The 24,276-nt window shown below is 37.3% G+C and overlaps 1 protein-coding gene and 1 long non-coding RNA gene across 11 annotated transcripts in view; one reads left to right on the top strand and one right to left on the bottom strand.

The window, feature by feature from the left end:
- DST (dystonin) overlaps positions 1-24,276 on the bottom strand; it is a 333,471-nt gene that overhangs the window by 202,630 nt on the left and 106,565 nt on the right. For 8 of the 10 annotated variants that reach the window (XM_087916044.1, XM_087915986.1, XM_026695189.2 and 5 more), the window contains 3 exons: positions 20,313-20,402; positions 17,153-17,230; positions 13,740-13,832 (listed from right to left, as the gene is read on the bottom strand). In XM_087916044.1, coding sequence (XP_087772170.1) covers positions 13,740-13,832; positions 17,153-17,230; positions 20,313-20,402 — 261 coding nt within the window. Of the gene's footprint in view, positions 1-13,739; positions 13,833-17,152; positions 17,231-19,739; positions 19,839-20,312; positions 20,403-24,276 lie in introns of all 10 variants that reach the window. The other 2 variants (XM_087916037.1, XM_087916029.1) reach the window with 2 other exon arrangements.
- Positions 14,345-16,481, top strand: LOC148127796 (uncharacterized). The gene is made up of 2 exons (XR_015741111.1): positions 14,345-14,459; positions 15,974-16,481. It is a non-coding gene; the product is annotated as an uncharacterized LOC148127796 (long non-coding RNA).

Below are 24,276 nucleotides of genomic sequence, written 5' to 3'. Positions count from 1 at the left end.
AGCAATAATCGCTCATATGTTGAATAGCAGTGTCAAACAGAAATCTTTTGTAGGAAATTAACACCCACCCCTTTCCTAGAAAAATTAAATATCCTAGGAAATATTAAAAAGGCAGAATATTTCCCCTAAAAAGAGTAGAAACTCAGAAACAGAAATTCACCTCAGAGAGGCAGAAACTCAACTCCCCACCCCACAACTTTGCTAATGGACAATTAAGGCCTAGGCCAGAGTATTCTACATAATAAAGGCCTCTACCCATCTTACCACCTGGCCTGAGTGTATCAGCCAATACTCAGGTGAAGACATGTGGTCCAGACAAAGCCTACAAAGTTAGTTAAGACCCCCGCCCCTGGGAGTCTGACAGCCAATGAGATACAATTCTTACACAGGAACAGGAAACACTAAGGGGAGCCCAAAAGAGGGTATGTAAGGGTCTCTCGGCATCTTGGTCTGCCCTTCTTTTCCTTCGCCCAACATCTTGAAGCATGTGATCATCCTTTTCACTTTGGAGCTTCAAGCCATGTGGTCCTGTCCACCATTAAACCATCTTTCCAAACAGCCTCCATGTTTCCAGTGTCTGTTTCCCCACTTGGAACTGAACCCAGAAGGATAATTCTTCCAACACTTTGAAACACACAGAAGCACTTTCTAGTGGAAACAGCTATTCAACAATGCGGCAGACTATGATGGGAGATGATGGATTCTCATTTTTAGTAGAAACTGGTAAGCCACCCTTGGGGATATGCTGTAAGTGTAAGTGTGCACTTGGCAGGGGGTTAGGTTTTGTGTCCCCAAGATTCCTTCCAATCTTTACATTCCATGATTCTAATTCTATAATCCCCTCTATTTATCCTGAAGCAAAAGGATTTTTTTTTTAAAAAAAGCAAGTTTCTCTTGCCCTGGGAAAATGCTGCACAAGTTACTAATGGGCACAGTTGACAAGGGACAAAGCTTTTTGAAGGGTAATTTAAACAAGTTCATAAATCTTTGCCCTTTGATCATGCCATCATAAAATAATGCACTAATAATTCACTGCTGCCCTGAGACAGGATTCAGTTTCAGGTATCACTTGGGCAAGGGTTAAATCACATGGAAATGATTCAGCTCAGACCTTTGGAGCAAAGTACAGAAGAAATAGCCATTTACAAAGGCCAAGGCCCAATATATTTACCTTGTAAGAAAAGCCCATGCTAAAAGAGAGAGATATAGCTTGAAACAAAAATGTACATGACCGAAGAAGTGAGGGGGTTTTGTGTTGCTGTTGTTGTTGTATCCATACAAGAACAGGATATTTCTCATCTTGGAATTAGATACATGTAACTCTTGCATAAAGGCCATTCACTTGTATATTGTGCATCAAAGCTAACAGTATAAGAATAATTAAATGACCACATATGAAGAAAAAATTGTGATGTTATTATGTTTACCTCAAAGGAAGAAAACCTTGCATTTTATATTATCCAGTAAATGGAAGTTTGACAGGGAGGACAAAAACTTAGCCATTAGCATATTGTTGGCAAATTTAAGAAAAAAAAATCTCATTTAAAAATGCATAATGGGGAACTAATCTCCTAATCTTCCTTTCACATATAGGTTATGTATGACAGCAAAGCCTTGCCTACTACTCTACTCATTCTCTCTAAGAGAGATGGGTGGTTCCAAAGCGTGATGAATAAACTGAAGCTTAATGGGATGGTAACAACAGAATACCCCAAATCCCCTCAGAGCTTACACATATTTGGGATGCACAGCTTTTGCACTGTATTCCCTCAAGTAAAACAACATATTCAATAAGCTCAGTGCACACAATTTAGTTGAAAGATATTCTAAGTATGACAGAGGTAACTGCTTTTAAGAGGGGCCTGATAAAAAATTTTTATATTATGTTATTTTTCAAAATATAAAAAAATTCATTGGAACCATTATTCCAAATCTCAGCAAAACACAATTGGGATTTTTAATTTAATGGAATTTTCAGCATGCAAGAGCCAACAAAAGCTTTGCTAACCCAAATTAAATACTATAAAGTCTTCTTTATTTTCTATTTTTGCCTATCACTTGTATATTGTGCATCAAAGCTAACAGTATAAGAATAATTAAATGACCACATATGAAGAAAAAATTTAATTCTAAAAATTTAAAAAGTTTAACTCTGTAGCATATTTACCTTGCTCCTGTTGTGTAAAATGGTGGAAGTTGCATTTTCCACTGAAAAAGGTAAAGCTTCAGAATAAGGATATACTTGCTGTGAACATTTCTGAGCATGACATTCCAACTGATGCAAATTATATTCATTTTTCCATTCTGAGGCATCCCCCACAGTTCTAAAATGATCTTTGTTTAATGCATCATCTCCAGAGGGTTTGCTTGACCTGGGCTCTTTTTTCAAATGAAGCAGTTCTCTGTTTTTCTGGAATGCTAATTGTTTTAGGATCCCACCACAGAAATATTCCCCTTCCTTTTTTTCTGGGTTCACCCCTATTTCTTTCAGCAGCGTTTTTCCTTTCACTTCTGCCTTACCAACAGTTCTTTTATAAGCATCATCTCCAGTGCATGAATTACTGATGGTCGCTGTTTTAAGAAGATCAGCTGCAACTCTGTTACTCACAAACCGGTCAGTTCTTTCCGTCAGAAACTTCTGTGCAACAGATTTATCCAATGACAGTTCCCGGGAATATTTTGCTCCCTCTGTAGAATTCTTTCTTTTGCTTTCTTCTTTTCTACTTTTTTTCTTACTGTTTTCAGGGGGCTTTTCTTCCCATTTCCTTTGAGAACTTCTCGTTAAGAACTTTCTTCCAGGAGATTGTTTTGAAGGACGTAAAGGAGCTCTCACAGGATCCAAACTCTTTTCTTCTTTGTCAGTCCTGACACATCCACAGAGATTCCCCATTTGGTTCAGAATGTCTCACAGCTACATAGATGTTGCCATTAGACTGACATGGATATAAATATTTCTTAGATGGAGATACAGACTTTCTGCTAATAGCCTGATTATCTTTTAGCCTGCAACCCCGTCCTCAGGATGTAGCCATCTTGCTTATGAGAAATGCATACGCAATAAATGTTGTGGCACTGTTCCCAAGCTGGGCCTGTGTCTGATTAGACACTGAGGCTTATTTCTGGCCACCAATCCTCTTAAGCAAACATCACAGTCTCAGCACTAAACTGGAATGCCAACAACATTCTGCAGAAATGACATAATATATATTAGCAATAAAAGGCCCAGTGTAGATTTGAACTTTACCTCATTATGAACTAAACAAAAAGTCAAAACCAGTTTGAAGCTCTTAACCAGCATTTAAGTTCAAGAGCAAATGCCACCATATTTAAAATACTTGATTCAAAAACAACTTATAAAATCTGGTCATTAATGTGAGATAGTAATATATTTTTCCCTCCAATTAATAAAAAAATGTGGGGATTAAGAAGGCACTATACAAGTGTCCAAACAAAAAGATTTTAAAATCTGATTTTGGTCAAAGATTTGAAAGAAAATAATATCATCTGCAAGATTTAGAAACTTAATTGTATCCTGAATATGTTTTAGGACACTGAATGTGCCTCCTTATTGATGGATTGGGCAGCCTTATTTTCCTTATTTGTATCTTGTCTTTATTATTTTTACAAATAACTCAAAAAGGTGAACATACTGTATCCAGCAGCACACTTTTCTTCTTCTATTTTCCTGACAACAACACCCCTGTGAGGTGGGTTGGGCTGAGAAAGAGTGACTGACCATATCTCATACTTTTTAGTGTGATACCTTAACGTTACATTACATTACGTTTAATCTGGCAATATTCTCTAGATTAGAAGTCCTAACTTGCATAGAATAGCATGAGCATTTTTGAGGTATTTCAAAAGCCACATAAAAATAAATTGAATGCAACAGAACAAGATAAATGTGTATGATAAAGCAGGCAAAGGTAGGTAAATGTATGAACGAGTGCTGAATGAATGTGCACTGAATAAATGAAGAGCATTGAAATGGTTTGTCAAACCAAGAGAATAAATGAGCATCAAACCACACAATTTATGAAGAGTGAATGGATCATGGTGAAAGGGAAGATAAGAAAGTATTAGTTGGGTCAAGTTGATGAAATCTGTGAGTATATAGGGTGAGGAGTTAAAGAACAAAAGTAATGAATGAAATGTTGTGTGAACAAAGTGAAAACAATAATTGTTCATGTATGCAGAATACAAAGGCAGAATGAAGGTATGTGTGAACGAATTTCTTTTTTCTTTCTGATAGAAGAGTATTTGTAGTTCAGGGTTGAACTGCAGGGTCTTTGATACTCCCTGAGATTTTTTCTTTCTCTTATCCAACTGCTCGTATTTCTCTAAAACATAGCAATCTGCAGTTCTTATATCTATCATCTTGGCATCATGCACATGCATTTAAAAACTTGTGGACACTTTTTTGGACTTGAAGACGAGAAACATTTGGGAACTGTTGCTTACTTTTTAAGACAAATAAAGAGCTCATTGCCTTTGTTAAAGCAATTTGGTTATATAGGCTTGCAATTCTCTGTCATGTAGAAAACTCATCTGATGTGAGCTCACTTTTTTCATATAGTTGCTGGATTTTATATTTTGAAGAAATAATATAAATACATAGATAAAAATGAAACAGAGAAAGTAATTTCTTGTTCAAAACTGAAGAAAGGTATAGAATACTCAGGTATCTTATGATTTATTTATCTTTATAATTTCTGTGCAAACTTCTCCCATGCCTTCTAATTTTTCTTTTTTATGCATGTTGTCTATGATCTCCAGCTAGTTTTACACATTCATGCCTATATAATACAGTACATACCCATCACATTATACCATTTTATGAGAAACAGTGCTATGCAAAGCACAGGAAAAAAAATAGTATGCCAAAAAAAATATGAGCAGTATTTATGACCCAAACATATTTTCAACATTTTTAGTTCTTAAATTACAAGGCAAGTAAGAAATCCAAGGAACTCAGATTTCATATGGATGTGGTATGCTATAAGTAACTCTGGCAAGCTTCATTACATTTTATCTTCATCCTATCAATTAACCTTCAACTGGCCACCAGATAAAAGTTTTCCTGATGGTGCTCACAAGAATCTTATTTGAGATCCCTTAGAGAAAAATTTAAGTCCCATTCTAGAAATTCCAATGCTGTGTCTGTGTGCATGCGCGTGAGAGAGTATCACTGAGTGCTCCATATGCAGAAAACAAATTATTTTCAGTATATAAAAAATAAGTTATATAAATATATGACATGGGAGTTGAACTCTTGATGACATAATCCTACCTATTTAATGGATTGTAAACTCACAAGATTAATCATTTCTTTAATGTAGAAGCTGTTTCTATATTGCTATGCAACAATGAAAACCCTTTGTCACATTCAACACTCCTAAAATATAAAAATATGGTCTGATAATTCTGGATGCACTTTGTCTAGGTATCTCAGTCTGCACCATAATATGTAGCATTCCTGTGCATTATCTTGGTGGGGAAAAAGCCTAAAAAATCATAATCATTGCTTAATTTTGTAATTTACAAAATGCACAATGGGAAAAAAATGAGGACCCAAATATTCACAACAGTCATATTATGAATATTTTGGGGCTACTAGCATGTACCAAATAGACTATGTTGTAACAATAACATCAAAGGATATAATGATTTGATAAAGAAAAGAGAAAAGATACCAAAATTAAATTACTATCTATATTGTTAGGGGCAATATGCTGACTCTGTAAACCAGGGGTCCCCAAACCTCCGGTCCATGGACTGGCACCGATCTGCGGCGTGCCAGAAAGTGGGTCACGCAAACAAGCGAAGCCCCATCCACAGGATGCAGGCAACATGTGAAACCATATCCTCTCCAGTCCATGAAAAAACCTCTCTCCATGGAACCGGTTCCTGGTGCCCAAAAGTCTATGGGCCACTGTTGTAAACCATTTAGAGAGGGCTATAAAGTACAAGGAAGCGGTATATAAGTTTAAGTGCTAGTGCTAGTTCTACAATACTGGTATAAGTCATTACTTCATTTAATATTCAACACTAAAGACTAAGCTGAACACCATATACTAAGATACATATTGTAAGTTACCTGAAAAAAAACCCGGTGTGTACATGTATAGAAAATTAAGAGAAGAAACCCCATTTGAGCAAATTAAAAAAAAATGAATATTGCTGAGAAATGGTTTTTTTTCTTGTTGCACACTTCTATTTAATACTCTAAAAAAATAATATGAAGATACTATCATTATTCAAAGAAGAATCATAATGTTTTTTTAAAACCTTTAAAAAAATACAGATTATTTATAAGATTTTACTCTGCAGACAAGGAATAAAATGGGAATGTGTAATTCTTAGGAGGTGAGGAAGAGATCATCGCTTTCCAGTTCATTTAGCATCTCATTCTAAGAACTTGAGAGGAAGAAATGAAGCAAACAAGCAAAAAAATATTTTATAGAGGGACAAAATGGTTTACCCAGGAACGAGCTCTTCTGATCTGTAACAGAAGCTTAGGAACTCAGGAACTGAAACAGCAAACAGGATGGAGTTGACAGTTATATTTATAGTCTCTTTACCTACACTTGTTTAAAGTATAAATGGAACTACCATTCCATACTAAAGCCAACAGGATTTAGACTCCCTTGGTGTATCAAATCTGCTTCCCTTGAGGAAAAATAAAAATAAAAAACCTTTTGCTTCTGTATTTTGCAGCTAAAACTGACAGGATTCTCCAGTGATTTCTAGTCAAAGCTGCCATTCCCCAGTTTACAATAAGTACTATTATGTACACATATACAATATATTCTATTATTCTTTGTTCCAGATTAATTGAATACGTGTCATGTTCAGTGCTCTCACTTCCACTATTCATCTTTCAAGAAAAAACAAATAAAAGTAATATCAACAGGAAAACTCCAAAGAGCAATATAAATTCTTGATTTATAATCTGTACTAGGATTTCTCAAACATCTGGCGATGATTTTGTCTCGATTAAAAACATTTCACCACTTACTTAAAAGATAATGTTTGTGCCAATTTATGTACTTTTTAAAAATGATTTGCCTTTTGCATGCATAGCCTAGATTTGTTCTGGAGAGTGCTCAAGATGGGTAGCAAAATTTAAAACAAATTTTAATATAAAAAATTGAAAATGTATGTTAGAATACCAATAAAATTATTACTGAAATCATACTAACAATTCAAATCCTGCCAAAATAGCTGAGAAAATAGGGATTAAGCACATCTCCTAAGGGAATGCCAGAAAGATGAAACTTAAGCCATAAGTTCCAAAGGGCCTTTCCTGCTGACCTTAATAACTGCATAGCTTCAAAGCAGGAGACATAAACTTGCAGAAAAGGTTAGGGCTTAAAAAGCCAACCCCTTATAACCAACTGCCCAATAACCAACTGCCAACCAATGCAAATCTTTCAGTACAGGTGCTGTGTAGTCTCTGCACCTTTCATAGTAAACAGCCTAGCTAAATGGTGTGGAGAGAAAAGCCTCTTTCAAGGAGGCACTCATAATTTCTCTTGACTAGAAACGACAGCCATCTTTTGGATGATTTAACCAACCAAAAATATGAAAGTCAAACATCTACATACTCTCTCTATAATTCTAAACTTTCTACATATCCTCTCCATGCTCACATCTTTGATATCTGCATCCCCCAAAGAATGCATTATAGCTACAGTAATGAGCAGCTACCAAGTTAGAGCCTTATGGCGTGCAACAACTCCAAAGACCAAATTTAGATAGAACTATGCCATAAAAAAGACACATTTTTTCAGTTTGCTCCCAACTATTCCAGTTTTCTCTTGAAACAATCTGCTGAAAAAAATGCTGCAAAGTGCAGAAGGCCAAAGATGATGCACAGCAGAGGAACACAATGCTGCCCTATTGTGTGTGGATGCAACGGAGGAAAATATCTAAGCCTTTTTGACTGGCAAGGAGTTTAGCTGGGTTTTCATTATTCCATTCACAATTAACAGTCTCAAAATTATTCCACTTGATTACAGCTGATAAAGCATGCCTCCAAGTTCAAATCCTTAATAAACAAAAGGACTTGACCCACCTTCCCAAAAGGGAATAGGATGCCTAGAATTAATGCTATTAATAGTTTTAAGATCAGGAAATATTACTAACAAAAGTTGTAAAAAATTGCCCAAGCGTATCATCAGGATCAAGCAATTGAGCAATTACATCAAGCAATTTAACATTTCTCCTCTCTTGCACAGGTTTATCCTGGCCAGGAATCAGGATTCATTCATCAAGAAGTGATCTGTCAATGACAACAGAAACACAAGATTCCTCTAATGGACAGAACTTTTTGTGTACTCAATCAGACAGGCAAATCTTGATACCTCATATTTTTGGGACCTCTAAAAATGCTACCAATTAGTAAAATTTATTGTGACGTAAGGAGAACATTAAACATATAATTTAAGACCAATTATTTGTAATTGTTAAGGTTGGGGACTTGCACTGGAGAAATCCAGGTTTATGCAATCTGAGCCAAGGGAAACCACCCTGTCTCTCTCTTTCTCAGCCCAACCTATGCCATGATTTTGTTGTTACTGTGAGGAAAAATGGGTGGGAGAAGGGAGTGCTTTGTATATTACCTTGAGCTCAGGATCAAAAGGGGGAATATAGATCAAATGAATAATGTAATTTAATTACATTTAATATAGTGTTAAGGAATTCACATCAAATTTATTGGGTGCTCCATCTCTGGAGGCTTTTAAGAAGAGATTGGACAGCCATTTGTCTGAAATGGTATAGGGTTCCTGCTTGAACAGGAGGTTGGACTGGAAAACGTCCAAGGTCCCTTCCAACTCTGTTATTCTGTTAAACGTAGTTTTTCTCTTTGGCAGTTGCTCTGATACATGGCCTTCCTACCTAATTCTGGCCTCTGAGAAATGGTGCCCACTTGCAACATAGCACCGTGCTACCTTCACTGTATAGGGAGGTTGAGGGACCAATCAGCTGGCTCTTCTTTCTGAACATTTTTTTCGGAGCTCCATCCCTCAGCCTCTCAATACAGTGGAAGCCATGTAGGCCATCCCAAAAGCAGAAACCATTTTGGAGCAGCTGCAATGAATTGCGGCTGCTCCAAAATGGCAGCCATTTTGAAGATGGCACCATGCAGCCTCCAGGGAGGCAGAGGGCCACTTCTCCTTCTCAACTGTGATCTCCAAAGCGGAGAGCTCCCACAGTGGATGCCTCATGGTGTCGTTCTGGAAGTGGATGCCCTGTGGCCTGCACTGTCTGGGAAGACGGTGTGGAGGAGCCAGATCGAAGATCTACCAAAAAGGTAAGTGATGGGGAATGGGGAGACCCAGCACCATGAAAAGCAGTAAGGCCAAGACTTGCAGGGACACAGTGGATTGGGAAAGTAGGCCCCATGCCTCAAGGAAAACACTAGGGCAGGAAGTGGAGTACAGGGTGCTTAATTCAGAAGATGGGGGAGGTTCCAGGAGGCTCAGGGCAGGCCACGTGTAAGTTGGGGAGGTGCTGCACTGCAGGCCTGGGCTAAGGGCAGTGTGAAGCCTCCCAGGGCCTCTCCCATCCCGAGGCACCCCATGTTCTGATTAACTATTGCAACAGAGAAATCGGGGATTGGGGTTAAGTGAGGCAATTACTTGGGCACCTCACTTAATTACTGACATGACTTGTGGCAATAATGGGCAGGCTCCGTTACGTTCATCAGCTGAGGTCTACTGTAATAAAGCAAAGATTTGAGATAATTTGTGGTAAGAGTTCATATAAAGAGAAACCAAAATATACCATTTTAAAGGTTATGCATAAGCTGTTCTTTTAAATTGCAGTCTAATAAAATTCTAACACTAAAGTTAGCCTTCTAAAAGCCTCTTCTCCAATGCCAGGCTAATTGCCACTATTAGCTGAATAACACCATCAGGTAAAGTTTGAATCCTACCATACCACTATTGAAATAATAACTTGGCTCTATTATTTGTTCTAAGCAAACATTTGCTTTTGTAAGCAATTGCCTTTCATATACTCATTATGAAAACTGAATAATGAGGAAGAACTAAAAAAAGAAGAAACAAGTCTTTAAATTATGGATCTAGATGCAGTTGCTAAGAATGTGAAGGACTGCAAGATGAACCAATCATTCTGCCCTGGCCTAGATAAAGGCAGACTAGTCCCTTGAAGTGCGATTCTGTAAGCAATTATTAACATATTTAGGAGATGCAGTAAAGTATTTCTCCTTTCTAGTTCCTACATTTCTGACATGAGGGATAATAAATTTATTTATTATATATAAAGAAGTTAATAACACATAATAAACCAGAAAAAGTTGAACAGGTTGAGGAAAATAAAAACAGAAGAGAAAGTGAATGGACAGTATTTGTCACGTGGATAGACAAAATCAATCATGCATAGCTAACAATGAGCCATTCATCATTCATCTTCTAACCAGCATTTTATAGAAACATATTCAAAACTAAATGATTTATAAAACCCCTGAATGTGTGTTCCCTTGTAGATAATTCTTCTTTAGCAATTGCCTTATTTAGCAACCATTTGCAATTATGACTGTGATGAAAAGTAACTTTAGCACTAATCCTTCCATGTAAAGCAAAGAAAGGCTGCTGTACAATTACAAGCACAATGACAGTTTCACTTAGCAACTGCTTCATTTATCAACCAAGTTGCCAATCACAATTATGGTCAGTAAATGAGGATTACCTATATCTTGGAAATTATGGGAAACTACAATAAGATATTCCAACAGCTTTTTCCATCTCAGCCTCACAGAAATTCAAGTAAGCAAGTAAGAGGGGAATAGCAATAGCAAACAGTTTCATTATAGACAATGACTGCACCTGGATCTAATCAACCTAACAATACCCAGCTGCAAGAACAAGTACAACAGAGACAACAAGTACAACAGCTTTGCTGGCTGAGGAATTCTGGGAGTTGAAGTCCACAAGTCTTAAAGTTGCCAAGGTTGGACACCCCTGATTTACACCATATATTCAAAGAAAAGGTTTTGCAGTAGAATCTCCATTAATGCAAAAACATATTTTTAAAACGTATTTTATCATGCACTAAAACTTCTAGGAGAACTTTCGAATATTAGTGACTAAGTCAAAATTCAAAAGGCTCTGTCTTTAAAAATGTGGGAGAAAAGATAATGTAACAGAACAATCTGGTCCAAAGCCTAACTATTATATCAAACTGCATGCAATGGGGGCAATATATAACAAAAGAGGGGGGAGAAGTACAGACAGAAGTAGGCAGAGTCAACTCAAAGTTACCTTGAGAAAATTACCTAAAATCAAACTCCAACTGGATTTTATACAGCTTGAGCCTCTCTTTGCCTTTTTGCAACCCCTAAGATTAGTACTCTTAAATTATCAAATTTAATTTGCCTTGAAATTTATCTGGAAAAAAAAAATCAAAATATTATATCGGTATCCCGGAGATATAACAGACCAACGTAAAAGGAGATGGGAGAGTGGAAAAATATGGGGAAAAAATTGTACCCTTTGAAAGGCTTTTTAAAATGACAGTTCACTATGATATGACAACTTGCAGAGAGTATAGCAGCTTTTCACATCCTAGAGTAAGGATTAAATTGCAGGAGTTAAATAACTCCATCTCAAGAACTCTAAGAAGATCAGTGACTGATCTTTCCTCTCACACTTTGCATGAATGCTTGCCAGCCCGAATATTGCTCCTCTTCTCAAACTGAACCAATTCTAGAAGCTGCAAGGCCAGACTTTCCTTCTTTAAAGATTGATTTCTTTCAGATTCAGATAACTGCAGACAAAATACAGACTCTCTACCTGCAGGGAATTACTGATTTCTACACATGGTGATATGGGGGAAATATTAGTTTCATACGTGTAATCAAGTTTTTAAAAGACATCTTGCTTTTCAGATTTTTTTTAAAAAATTGCAGTTGCAGGAAAGAAAATGCTGAAATCTTCAAGAAGAAAAATGATACATAATTTAAAGATGCTGAACTTTGTAGAATAGGCTAGAATACAACAAAAGATTATAAAAGGCTTGAAAGCAGAAAAAATGGAGTACATAATAATGAAGTGGGGATATAAGATCTTTCAGAACATGAAATATGTCCAATTAAAAAGAAGCAAAGCAAGAACATTCCATTAAAAATACATCAGCCATCATGCTTATCAAGCAACACGCAACACTATATGCTTTGATACTAAAATATGTGATCATATGTTTGACAAGAATTTGACAGGCATGAAGGGGACATTTCAGAACTGAGGTGGTCTTCAAATGCTATATCAGTAATGGGGGGGGGGGATGGCCTTCAAAAAAAAAATAGCAAGCAGTTCTCTGCCCGGTTGATGGTAGGCATGGCCTAGCCTGCCTCCTGCACCACGGGGTGGGGTGCAGGCTTTTCACCATCCCTGGGCTCTGGAGGTTTTCCTCGAGCTTCCAGGAGGTCAAAAATGGCCTCCCTAGGCTCCAGAGGCCTTCTGGAGGCTGGAAATGGGCCTTCTGGAGCCTCCAAGAGCCCTCCCCAAGCCTCCCTGCAAGCCCTGCACTTACCTGGGATCCAAAATGGGCCATACTCCTGGGAGGGTAGGGGTGGGCGGGGCCAGCCAATTGTTGCAACTATTATTCAGTGAACCATATGTAAAATCAACATCCAGTTCGCCCAAACCACTGTGAACCAGTAGCAGCCCACCCCTGTCAGTAATGTGTTTTACATTTATTGCTTTTTAAAAAGCTAGCAATTCCTCTTTGTCATAATGAGCAATGCAAGTCCAAATACCAATTCATTTAGCCACTGTTTTAGATATGCATGAATCGCAAAAATGTAAAGAGAATGATTTGAATATTTTTAAATGACTGACAAAAGTTAAAGTGCTACACCATGGTTCTTAACAAATTGTTCTTGTTCTGGCAAATAAAATCTAAAATTTCACACTGCAGCTTTCAGACACTGAAACTGCGAAAAAGTATCTCAGATCAGGAAAATGTATTACCCATTTCTGCAAATTCATTTGGTTCAGCAATTCTACTGCCACCTAGTGCGATCTAGACACAATCAAAATTTATAAACAGAGAGTGATGGGTATGTCTCTGCTAAGAAAGGACTAGGGATGACATGATATCAGACTTTCAATATTTGAGGGGCTGTTACAGAGAAGAGGGGGTGAAATCTATTCTCCAAAGCACCTGAGGGCAGAACAAGAAGTAGTAAGATGGGAAATTATCAAGACATACAACCTAGAAATTAGGAGAAATTTCCTATCAGTGAGAAAAATGAATCAATGGAACAACTTGCTTTTAGAAATTGTGGGTACTTCATCCCTGAAGGTTTTTAAGAAGAAATTGGACAATCATTTATCCAGACAGGTATAGGGTCTCCTGCTTGGGCAGGGGGTTGAAACAGAAGACGTCCAAGATTCCTTCCAACTCTGTTATTCTGACATAGTGTTCATTTTATGTTTGAAATTGTGGAAATTATGCTAATTATAATTATGTTATAATTAATGAATTACTCATTACATTCTGTCGCATGCCTATCTGCTTCCTTCCTGAGCTTCAAAATAAATAATCAGACCCATCTTGCAAAGGAAAAGGCACAAAAGCATTATTAGCTTCCAAAAGATGCAACCATTTCTATTTGAATGCCAGTGACAATTTCAGTGTATTCACATTTGAAAAACATAGCCATGGTTCATCAGAAAGTTATACATTGTAGCAATGGGAGGGCACCTTACCTGAAAGTGCAAAATTATGGTCCATATTAATCCCAGTGTCAATTTAGGATTCCCATCTGTTATGTCATCATTTCGAATGTTCACCAGTTTCACCTGTTGTGGGTGGAGGGGGAGAAACGTGCAAAGGAATTAAAACAAATGCAGAAGACAATGTGCAATTTTTCTCTTGTATATGGTTGCAGTGAAGAAAAGATCAACTGGCTGTTGGTGCACTATAAGTCTGGTTTATCCTGTTCCTCTTTCTCCATGAAGCAGAGGATGCCTCTAGAAAAAGCAGAATTCTTCTAACAGGATAGATGATGCTTCTATTTTTGCACAGGGATAGCTTCAATTGCAGGAGAAAGTTGGCCAGTTAAAACAAAGGAACCAATTACATTAATCTTTTCAATTGATTCTATTACTATTACAAAAGATATCTGCATGTTAGCTTTAAGAGCTAAGATTAGCAGATTGGAACTCCTGAGCTACAGCCAATTCTCAATGCCATCAAGAGATTGAACAATATCTGTTAAATTGACAGGGCAGGACTAAAAAGACAAAGTCTAGACTATGGACCCACAGAACAGCTTTGATCTCGTTCACTGCAATGGGCAATCACTGTTGTGTTTGAAGCTTCATTCTTGTCTGCCAAGTCAAAGCAACATGTTGAAAAAGTGTCTGGAGAATTATGATTTCCCAATGGAGTTTAGCCTGTCACTAACAATCCTTCATCTGTTTAAGGTAATCCACTCTGGCTAATGAATAATATTGAATATAGTCCCTAAGATGCAGCATTAAAGTTTTGGCTATATTCATCAAACCCTTCTGTCCTAATTTATAACATTTTCCAAATACTTTGAATTTGCTGGTCTATGACGTTATTCAAGTTAATTGGTTGATTTGATTAGAAAGGCTTTGAGAGTCTTATTATTATACCATGCTTATCTACACTATTATTTACTTTTCAATTAGGATGGAAATTATATGCTTGAACTTAAACACATGATGTTCAAACCATCTGAAAAAAAAATACCCAAAAAGTGTCTGTGTATGCACACTCCGAAGCAGCTATCAGAGTCTTTAAAAGGATGTGGCTGCTTTAAAGCTTCAAAAGAAGATGCATCATTCATTCTCTCAACACTTTCCAAAGGCTTCTTTTAAATGCTTTACATTCTTATTATGCTGGTAAGATATAACTCAGCACATCTCCCTGCTTGTGGGGAAGGCTTCCCCAATATTCCAAATGTATCTTTATGTTGTTTGAACGTATGTTGATTTTCGGGTGGGGGGGGGGTTCCACTTCAATTTTTCTACTTCTACTTCAATTTGTTTTTGCTACAAATGTAACCTTGACACCAAACATTCCTAGGAATCCAGAATCCTTGCTAAACATAGAATCTAAATCTTAACAAGGGAAAGCAGACCAATATTATCTTTTCTCCTGCTTGGGGTATTTTTTTTTTCATTTTCATATGGATTGCCTATTTAGTTTGTTCCTCAAACTTTCAGTTCACTGACCTCTTCATGAAGTTCAGATTGTTCACTTACCCTCAAACATTACATGAAAATAATTTAATACATACTGCTTTAACTAATAGTACTACAAATAATAATTTGTCAGCACTGACAAAATCACCATCAATTAATTGTAAAAGGCAATTTTATTTGGAACAGCTTACATCCTGAAACAATACCTGTAACATTATCACATAACAGGTAACAGATAACAGCAATATCAGCCTATCCCAGATTCTGGGGATACAAATAGTCCTCGACTTAAAATCACAACTGAGCCCCAAATATCTGTTGCTAAATGAGACATTTGGTAACAGTTTTGCTGCATCTGATGACCTTTCTTGCTTGTTAAGTGACTCATTGCAGTTGTTAAGGTAGCAACATAGTGAATCTGGCTTCCCCATCGACTTTGCTTGTCAGAAGGTTATAAATGGTGATCACCTGACTCTGGGACACTGTGACCGTCATAAATAGGAGTCACTTGCCAAGCATCTAAATTTTATCATGTGACTTTTATCAGTGCCACTGTAAATTTGAAGAGATCACTAAACAAACTGTTATAAGTCAAGGACAACCTGTATTTCCATCAACTTTGGGAGTTGATGTTGGGGGACCCTGATTTAGTTGCTGGTGTACTGTTCAAAACAACTTTGTAACTTTTTTTCTACAGAGACAAATATATTTTAATGTTTAATGTTAATATCAGTTTTTATATTTCATTTCTAATTTTTTTAATATAGATCCCCTATGAAATTAGTCAATCATGTAACAAGACAAAGGAAGAAATAATAATCTTTTCTTGAATGAACAAAAAAAATGGATGAAACAACTGAAAAACATGACAGAGTATAAGAGAAGTTGCAAGTGAAAGAAACCTTTTCCTATTCTAATTCACAGTGATGGTATCCTTATCTGGAGCTGTAATAATTTCCATGAATTTTAAAAGAATTCCTATTTCCTCCCACTGATCTGCTCCCTAAAATGGAAATTTGTGGCGATTGAGTATAGTCAATTGTTTATTGTTCTCTTCTTTGCTAAAACAAGAATATTTAATCTCAGATTAGTTATAGAAACAAATCACAGTAGTCAAATTTCTACTATTCATTTCTTGAAAATATACTCTATTCTTGGTCTGCTCTTAATATGTGGCTTCAGCTCTCTTCTACTAGTTCTCACCAGAAATGTCTAGCATACAGATTATAAGGTTCATGAAGAGAATACCAAAAATGAAATAAACACTTTAAAACAGTGGTTCTCAATCTGTGGTCCATGGACTGGGGCGGGGGGGGTGGGGGCATGACAGCTTGAAGAAATGTTATGATTTAAATCTTGAGTTAGGTCTTGGGGGACTGTGGCCATAGTCCATGGCAGGTATTTAAAGTGGGGTCGTGGTAAAGAAAGGTTGAGAATCACTGCATTAAAAGATTTCTCTGTTAGCCCTTGCTAACATGAAGTATGCAGTGCTCAATTCAGAATTATGCCTCAGAAACTACATTTTTGCCAGTACGTTCACTGAATCTAGCCTATTAATAAAACAACCCTATTCACAATCACACAGCAATTGCACTTACTGAATTTGCCAACATGTATTCCTAAAGTAGATGAGATTTAAGTCTAAAGCAGAATTCACATACTCTGATATACAGTATTTCCTTTCACTTCTGAGCTACAGAATTAGTAATATTGATTTTTTCCTATTCTGAAAGGAGAAAAAAAACAACAGGTCAACATGACCTGTAATACAGTACATTACTAAAGAAAAAAGATAGATGAAGAATATTAGAATTCCTAAGGACAGCCAATAAGATTAACATCATCAATATAATAGGTAATAAATATTTTAACACAGAGATAAAAATGGAGAAAATATTGTTTCAAAATCAATGTTTCAATTTTGTTTCTTAAATGTGGTATCTTACCTGCCGCCTTTTCAAATAATCGAGTGCAATTTGGACATTCTGTAGTCTGTGAAATCTCATCCGTCCTTTCTCTCTGGGCTAAAATCAGAAAACGGAAGATATAAGAATTTCTGTAAAGTTCCACAAATATTTTCAGATGTTATATTTCTATAATATTTTAAATATTCCTGAATATCACAGGAAAGGAAAATTATCAACAACCAAATGAAGATATTTGCATGAAATGTAATGGCTCTGGAGAAAAGCAACTCAATTTTAAACTTTACAAATGTCCTTTCCCTCCTGTGGCTTCTTTCTTTCCATGTGATTAATTAATGCATACAATAAATATAACTAAGGCAGTAACACTGCAACTACCAGACTTACGTATTGCGCCAGCATAGTCTAACATGATACAGGTTTCAGTTTCATTAATTTAAATGACAAATTAAAAGTGTTCCAATTCTTGCCAACTGAAATTAATGGGACTTAAAAGTACTTCATTTTTACTGTTCCTATAAGCAGTTTAAGCAGAAATTATGATCCAGCTTACTTTACCAAATCCATAAATTTCTTTTAAGGTTCATTTAAGCTTAATCAGCGTTTTGGGGAATATGATGTGAAGCATGTTGAAAGCAAGTTTCACATCATATGACTTATAATAGTTTGTTTAGTGGTCGTTTAAACTTACAACATCACTGAAAAAGTGACTTATGACCATTTTTCACACTTACAATCATTACATCCCCATGGTCATGTGATCAAAATTCACATGCTTGGCAACTGGCTCATACTTATGACCGTTGCTGTGTCCCACGGTCATATGAACACCTTTTCCGATCTTCTGACAAGCAAAATCAATGAAAAAGCCAGATTCGCTTAACAAAACAGGTTACTAACTTAACAATTGCAGTGATTCACTTAACAACTGTGGAAAGAAAAGTCATAAAATGGGGCAAAACCCACTTAACAAATATCTCACTTAACAACAGAATTTGGGGCTCAATTGCAGTTGTCAGTCGAGGATTTCCTGTACTTTGCTTCTGGAATGAAAATGCTTCTGGAGAGGTTTCCTTTAAAAAAAGCTGTTCTTATGATAACTCCCTTCTCAAATTATCCTATCTATCCAAGCTATCTCAAATTTACTAGTATGTTAAAGTTTTAAAAAAACTGTTTTGAAGGTTAAGCAGGTAAGTTATCAAGAGAAATCGTCAAGTAGTTTCAATCAATAACTATATTTAACTTCCTGTGTAATTCTAGTTAGGTAAATACAAACTAAGTAAAAATAGTATTTGCTAAGATACATCAAAAATATATCAAAGGCATGAATCTCTGAACAGGGAACAGTCTACAGGCACCAGTAAATAGCAAGATATAGCTAATGTTCAGTCTATCAAATCCCAGTAAATTACAGAATAGAATGTAGTTTGTTCTGACCTAAGAAATCATGTGAAATATATATTACCCATCTAGTGCAGATTTTTTTTTAAGAAGTTGAAATATAAGAGCTTCATTTTGTCATCATGACTGTCATATTAATTTCTTAGACTGGGGCACTGTTTCGTGATTTTTTTTGGTTTGCATTTTGGGATGTATACTAAAACCTTATATAGAATAACCAGAAAGCTGGTTCTCAAAAAGAGACACAAGGGAAATATTCATGAGAATTTGGAAAGGCACACAAAAAAGTTTTTGAATCAGGTTAATATATCCCCATAAATTTTTGCTCAGGGAAAAGTTGGATTTACGTAACCAAATATCAATGCCCTCCAGGAAAACAAAATCTTATGGTTGACCAATCCTGAACAGTGTAATATTGCTTATGTTTAGCCATCAAATTACATATTTTTCTATCCCATAACCTTAAGCACCATCATAAAAATGTGCAATCTCTTTCTTAAAAATACTTACACAACATGCATGAAGAAAGCATCAGTTACTATACAAAACCAAAAATATTCAGCAGATTAATGATAAACGTGGCAAAATGCATGCAGTTAGTATAAAAACCACAAAGAGGAAAACTCAACAGAGAAAAAGGTCCCGAACGCTTAACTACCCGAGAATAAAGGGGGAAAAGTTGCATTTACAAATATCAATGCCTTTCTTCCCAACTTCAGATTTTTCACAAACCTTTGCCATAATGGACAAAATTCTCTACTGTCCCAACTCAGATCCCTTGTGAATTTTGTAATGCAAGTATATTGGCATATTGAAACCAAAATCACAAACATGTGAGCTATTTCACTAAATCTGTAGCAATATCTATCCATCATTATTTGTACAGTTGGCGCATCTTTGCAAAATAAATATATGTCCTCTAAATGTTTGCCATTTAATAAGGGACATACAGTATAGTACAATAAAGAGGTAGCTATTCTGGCAATTTTTTTTAATAGCCTTCCCAATGCAGCTCATGGGATGTATCCAAGCCATTGGCACCGCTCACATTTTTCTAGATTAGAAGCATTCCCCATAATGCCAATCCCATTGCCCAATTCTTTCTAATGAAAATGTTGCACACCATCACAACTGAGCATTACTTTTACATTAGCAGTCGGCACTCTTCACAAACTGTATTAGTAGAGTTATGGGGGTCGGCACCTACCCCCTTATCCTCATCCTCCTCATCCTCATGCTGTTCAAACGGGCATGCTTCAGTTGAACTCACCAACCGTAAGGTCTTCAAAAAATCTCGCTCCCTTGGCTAATAAACACAGACAGGAGACAGGAGAGCAAAGACACAAGACAGACCACAAATGAAGAGAAGAATATGAATGGAAGAACATAATGAAGGAAGTAAGTGCCAAGCAGAGGAGAGAACGTTCACAATGAAAGGAAAGGACATGATATCAGAGGGGAATGTTAGACAATTGCAGCGGGAGCAATACCAAAACACAATTATTTTTAATTGGAAAAAGAATATTTTGCATCCCTCACATGTTGGATGATTTTTTTAAAAAGAAAAGAAAATCAGAAAATCAAAAGGCAACTATTTAGAAAAGATCGTTTTTCTATAGGAACAAAAAAAATATTAGATTATTAATTATGAGACATTCTGATCCCTCTTCCCCAAAGCCTCCCAGTTGTGGAAACAATGCATCAAAGAAATACTGAATTAAGATAAGAACGAATATCAATTAAATCTGTAAAACAGTTGCGTTAAAATTAAGGAACTCACTAAAGTATCTCCTGAAAGGACTTCCAAAAGAGAAATCAAGTTATGTCCATCTCTCAGATCTTCATACAGGTCATTGACATGTTTTCGAACCTAAAAAGAAAATAAGATTATAAGTCAATGTGTGGTCTTTTTCCAGGAGAAATATTTGTATACATTCCTGCTGAATGCAGTGACATTTATACCAAGGTAAGTGTAGAAAAGACTATAGTCTTACTGTAAGAAATTGTGTTGCAAAGCCTAGGGAATACATACATACTAAGGACCATCTTAATGTATTGAAAAATATGGCTCCTAGAATATAATTTCCATATGATAATCACTTGAAATTCTCATCCCACCCACCCCGCCAACAAAGACTTCAAAGTGAAAAGAGAGACTATGGGATGCAATAATGCATATATACCATTTCAGTATTATTTCAATTAGAATAAAGAGTCCTTGAAATTGAGAAGAACCATGCCTATTGTTTATCTGATTAGCAGGTAATGAGGTAAATTATTTTTCTATCAATTATTAAAGAATACTTTGCTGTTCTCTAATAAGAAATCCATTAGAACATATGGTTTTACTGTACTTACCAAAAGGGAAGAAAATAATAGTAAAATTAAAGATGAAAATTATTGTGTTATGATTTACAATAGTTAATTTACTTGGACTCTGAACTACAGCAGTCCTTCCATTAATAGTTACCAATAGTTACTTACAAACAGTGCTATTTGGAATCCCCACCCCTACACCCCACTATTACAGAGAATCAGATCAGATTCATGGGAGCTCTAGACCCCTGCCGCCACCCCTGCCGCGGCTGCCTCTTCCCCGCCACCACTGCAGCAGCCCCCCACCGCCGCCCTGCTTCTGCCCCTGCCACCGCTGCTGCTTCTGCCCCCACCGCCACTTCCCCCACCGCCATTTCTGCCCCCGCCACCGCCGCTTCTGCCCCCGCCGCTGCTGCTGCTTCTGCCTTCCAGTCCTGCCTCATCCAGCCGGGCCATTTGCAGGAGGAAAGGTAGAGCGCGTGGCCAGTGAGCATTCTCCCCCCGCAAAATTTGACCGGAAAATAAATCGTGATAAAAAAACTGTGATTAAAAAAAACATGATAAAAATAAATAATTTTTAATAAATAATTAATAATAAATAATAAAAACATCTCACTAACTTCATTTCCAAATAAATTTAATATGTTAACTATGCTTTCTATGGTTTTTTGGATGATCAGGTATCGTTACTGTTATTTTATTTTATGTGCGGCCCAAACCAAATTTTCATCTTCTAATGTGGCCCAGGGAAGGTGAAAGGTTGGACACCCCTGCTCTAGAGGATTTAAAGGATATGGGAATGGAGAAAAGTCACAAGCATACAGACTTCTGTTAGTAAGGAGTGTCCATGAACAAATCCTCTAGTCACACTATGTTTTAATAGAAACAAAGAAATTCAGAAACCCAGTTAATTTATTTAATTCTGCAGAGGGGTGTGTGTGTAGAATATTCCAGATTATATATACTTGTTATTAGACAAAAATCATAGCCTCCAAGTATACCCTAACTCAGTGATGGCTAACCTTTTCCTCGTTGCATGCCAAAAGTGCATGCGCGTGCTTCCACCAATAATGCAATACATGCGTAACCACCTGCATGCACACCATCTGCCTCTGTGCATGCGCACATAACTGCCTGCATGTGCACCACGTGCCTCTGTGCATGTGACTTCCCGCGTGTGCATCACGTGCCTCTGCACATATACGTGACCTCCTGTGTGCGTACCGCATGCCTCTGCGCATGTGCGCATGACCCCCCTGTGCCATGCGCCTTTGTGCATGCGTACCCCATCCCCATGCATAGCATGCCTCTGTGCATGCACATGTACCCCTGTGCCCCTCCACACCCGTGCATGCGCATGCATCTCCTGGCTGCACATCTTCCTGCACATGCGTGGCAGATACCCGACAATCAGCTGGCTGGTGGGAGGACGTGTGCATGCAGAGTGAGGCTGTTTTGGATGACCTTTCGCGTGCTGGCAGAAATGACTCTGCGTGCCACTTCCGGCCCGCGTGCCATCACGGACCTAACTACTTATTTCTAGAAGCATGGTGGCTCCAGTGGTTGAAACTGGCAGGAGGTTAGCAAGCCCATGTTCGAGACCCAATAGCTGCCATGGGGCTGGGTTGAGCTCTCGTCCTCCACTCCAGCTCCTGATGGGGGCATGAAAGGAGTCCCCAATTGGGCATTCCCAGGGTAACAGTGATGTCAACGGCTAATCCTTTTAACCTGGAAGCGCTTTGGTGCTTCTGACACCAACATGGAAACCCTTTAGTGCTTCTGCCACAAGCACAACTATTTATTTGAGTTAACTCATGTATCATACAGAGGTGGTATTCAGCAGTTTCTGACCAGTTCTGGAGAACTGGTAGTGGAAATTTTGAGTAGTTCAGAGAACCGGCAAAACCACCTCTGATTGGCCCCGCCCCCATCTATTCTCTGTTTCTCGAGTCCCAGCTGATCATCTGGGTCTTCTTTTGTTGCCTTGCATAGGAGAACGGAGCTGGAAAGCACATTAGTGGGGTGGGGAGGGAATGAGATTTTGCAGTAACCTTCTCCCAGAAGTAGGGAGGGAATGGGGATTTTTCAGTAACCTTTCTCAGCCATGCCCACCAAGCCACACCCACCAAGTCACACCTACAGAACTGGTAGTAAAAATTTTTGAATCCCACCACTAGTATCATATCCAAGAAACATAATGAAGGGAGTAAGCACCAAGCTGAGGAGGGAGAATTGTTCACAATGAGAGGAAAGGATGTAAGAGGGGAATGTTAGACAGCCTTTAGTCAACTGTGGCCATATATTACATTCCTTGATAATGGTGAAGAGGATGGTACTGGTTAGCTTTAGCATAGTTTAGTCATCATGACACAAGCACAACCAAATCTCAGTTTTACTCAGTTTTATTTTTATTCTATTCAAGTTAGGATCTTTGTTCTAGGGAACTATCTTGCAAATTAGCTTACTATTTCTTGTATTCTACAAAGTAAGAAATAAACACAGTGTGCTGTTACACTTAGGATACATAGCTGAAGCTAAATTATTATAGACCAGTGAAGTGAAGTTAGTTTTCAATTTGCATTTAAAACAGAATCTGAGGAATGGGGTTAAAAAAAATTAACTGTGACAACCCCTCGGCAATTTGAATTTACTGAATAATTATTCCTTCTGGTAACAGCCTAATGAATATGCAAGTACTACCATCCAAATGAACATCTTCCTACAACAATTATTTGAAGAAAGCAAATACATACATTTATGTGTGTGTGTGTGTGTGCAGTGTCTTTGTGTGCATAATGTAGCCCTAATACCTTACAATTATTTAGAGCCAGATTTGTTTCTGTATTCAAAGTATTTAAATATATATGTGTGTGTGTGTGTGTGTGTGTGTGTGTGTGTGTGTGTGTGTGTGTTTTCTTAAGTTTTCACGGGTATTTATATGTATGGTATTCAGCTTTGTTCGGGTGTTTTCCCATGTCATTATATTGTGCTTTTAAAGTTGTAGCAATGTTTCGGCAGAATCTCATCTGCCATCATCAGGCTTCTGTATTGTGTTCGTCTGTGAAAGTCTGACTCACAAGCTGCACTAAAAGCCTCCAATACAGGAACACAATGTTGCCAGCCAATCAAGACAAAAAAAGCTACAAAACAGACAGAAGATATTAGAAACACCAATCAAGCAGAACACAGCAAACTCCAAGACCAATAAACACAGACCAAGACTCCTAACCAATCAGGATGAAGTAAAAAACATTCTGGCACAGCAGTAGGCTAGCCCCAAATTTAAAACAGAAAGAGCTGTGAAAGTCTGACTCACAGATGAACACAATACAGAAGCCTGATGATGGCAGATGAGATTCTGCCAAAATATTGCTACAACTTTAAAAGCACAACTATAATGACGTGGGAAAATACCTGAACAAAGCTGA

This window comes from Pseudonaja textilis, chromosome 1 (genome assembly GCF_049901715.1).
Source record: "Pseudonaja textilis isolate UNSWEBS1 chromosome 1, rPseTex1.2, whole genome shotgun sequence".
Classification (NCBI taxonomy): Eukaryota; Metazoa; Chordata; class Lepidosauria; order Squamata; family Elapidae; genus Pseudonaja; species Pseudonaja textilis.
Note: the sequence above shows the minus strand (reverse complement) of the source record. Positions and strands in the feature narration are given on the sequence as shown.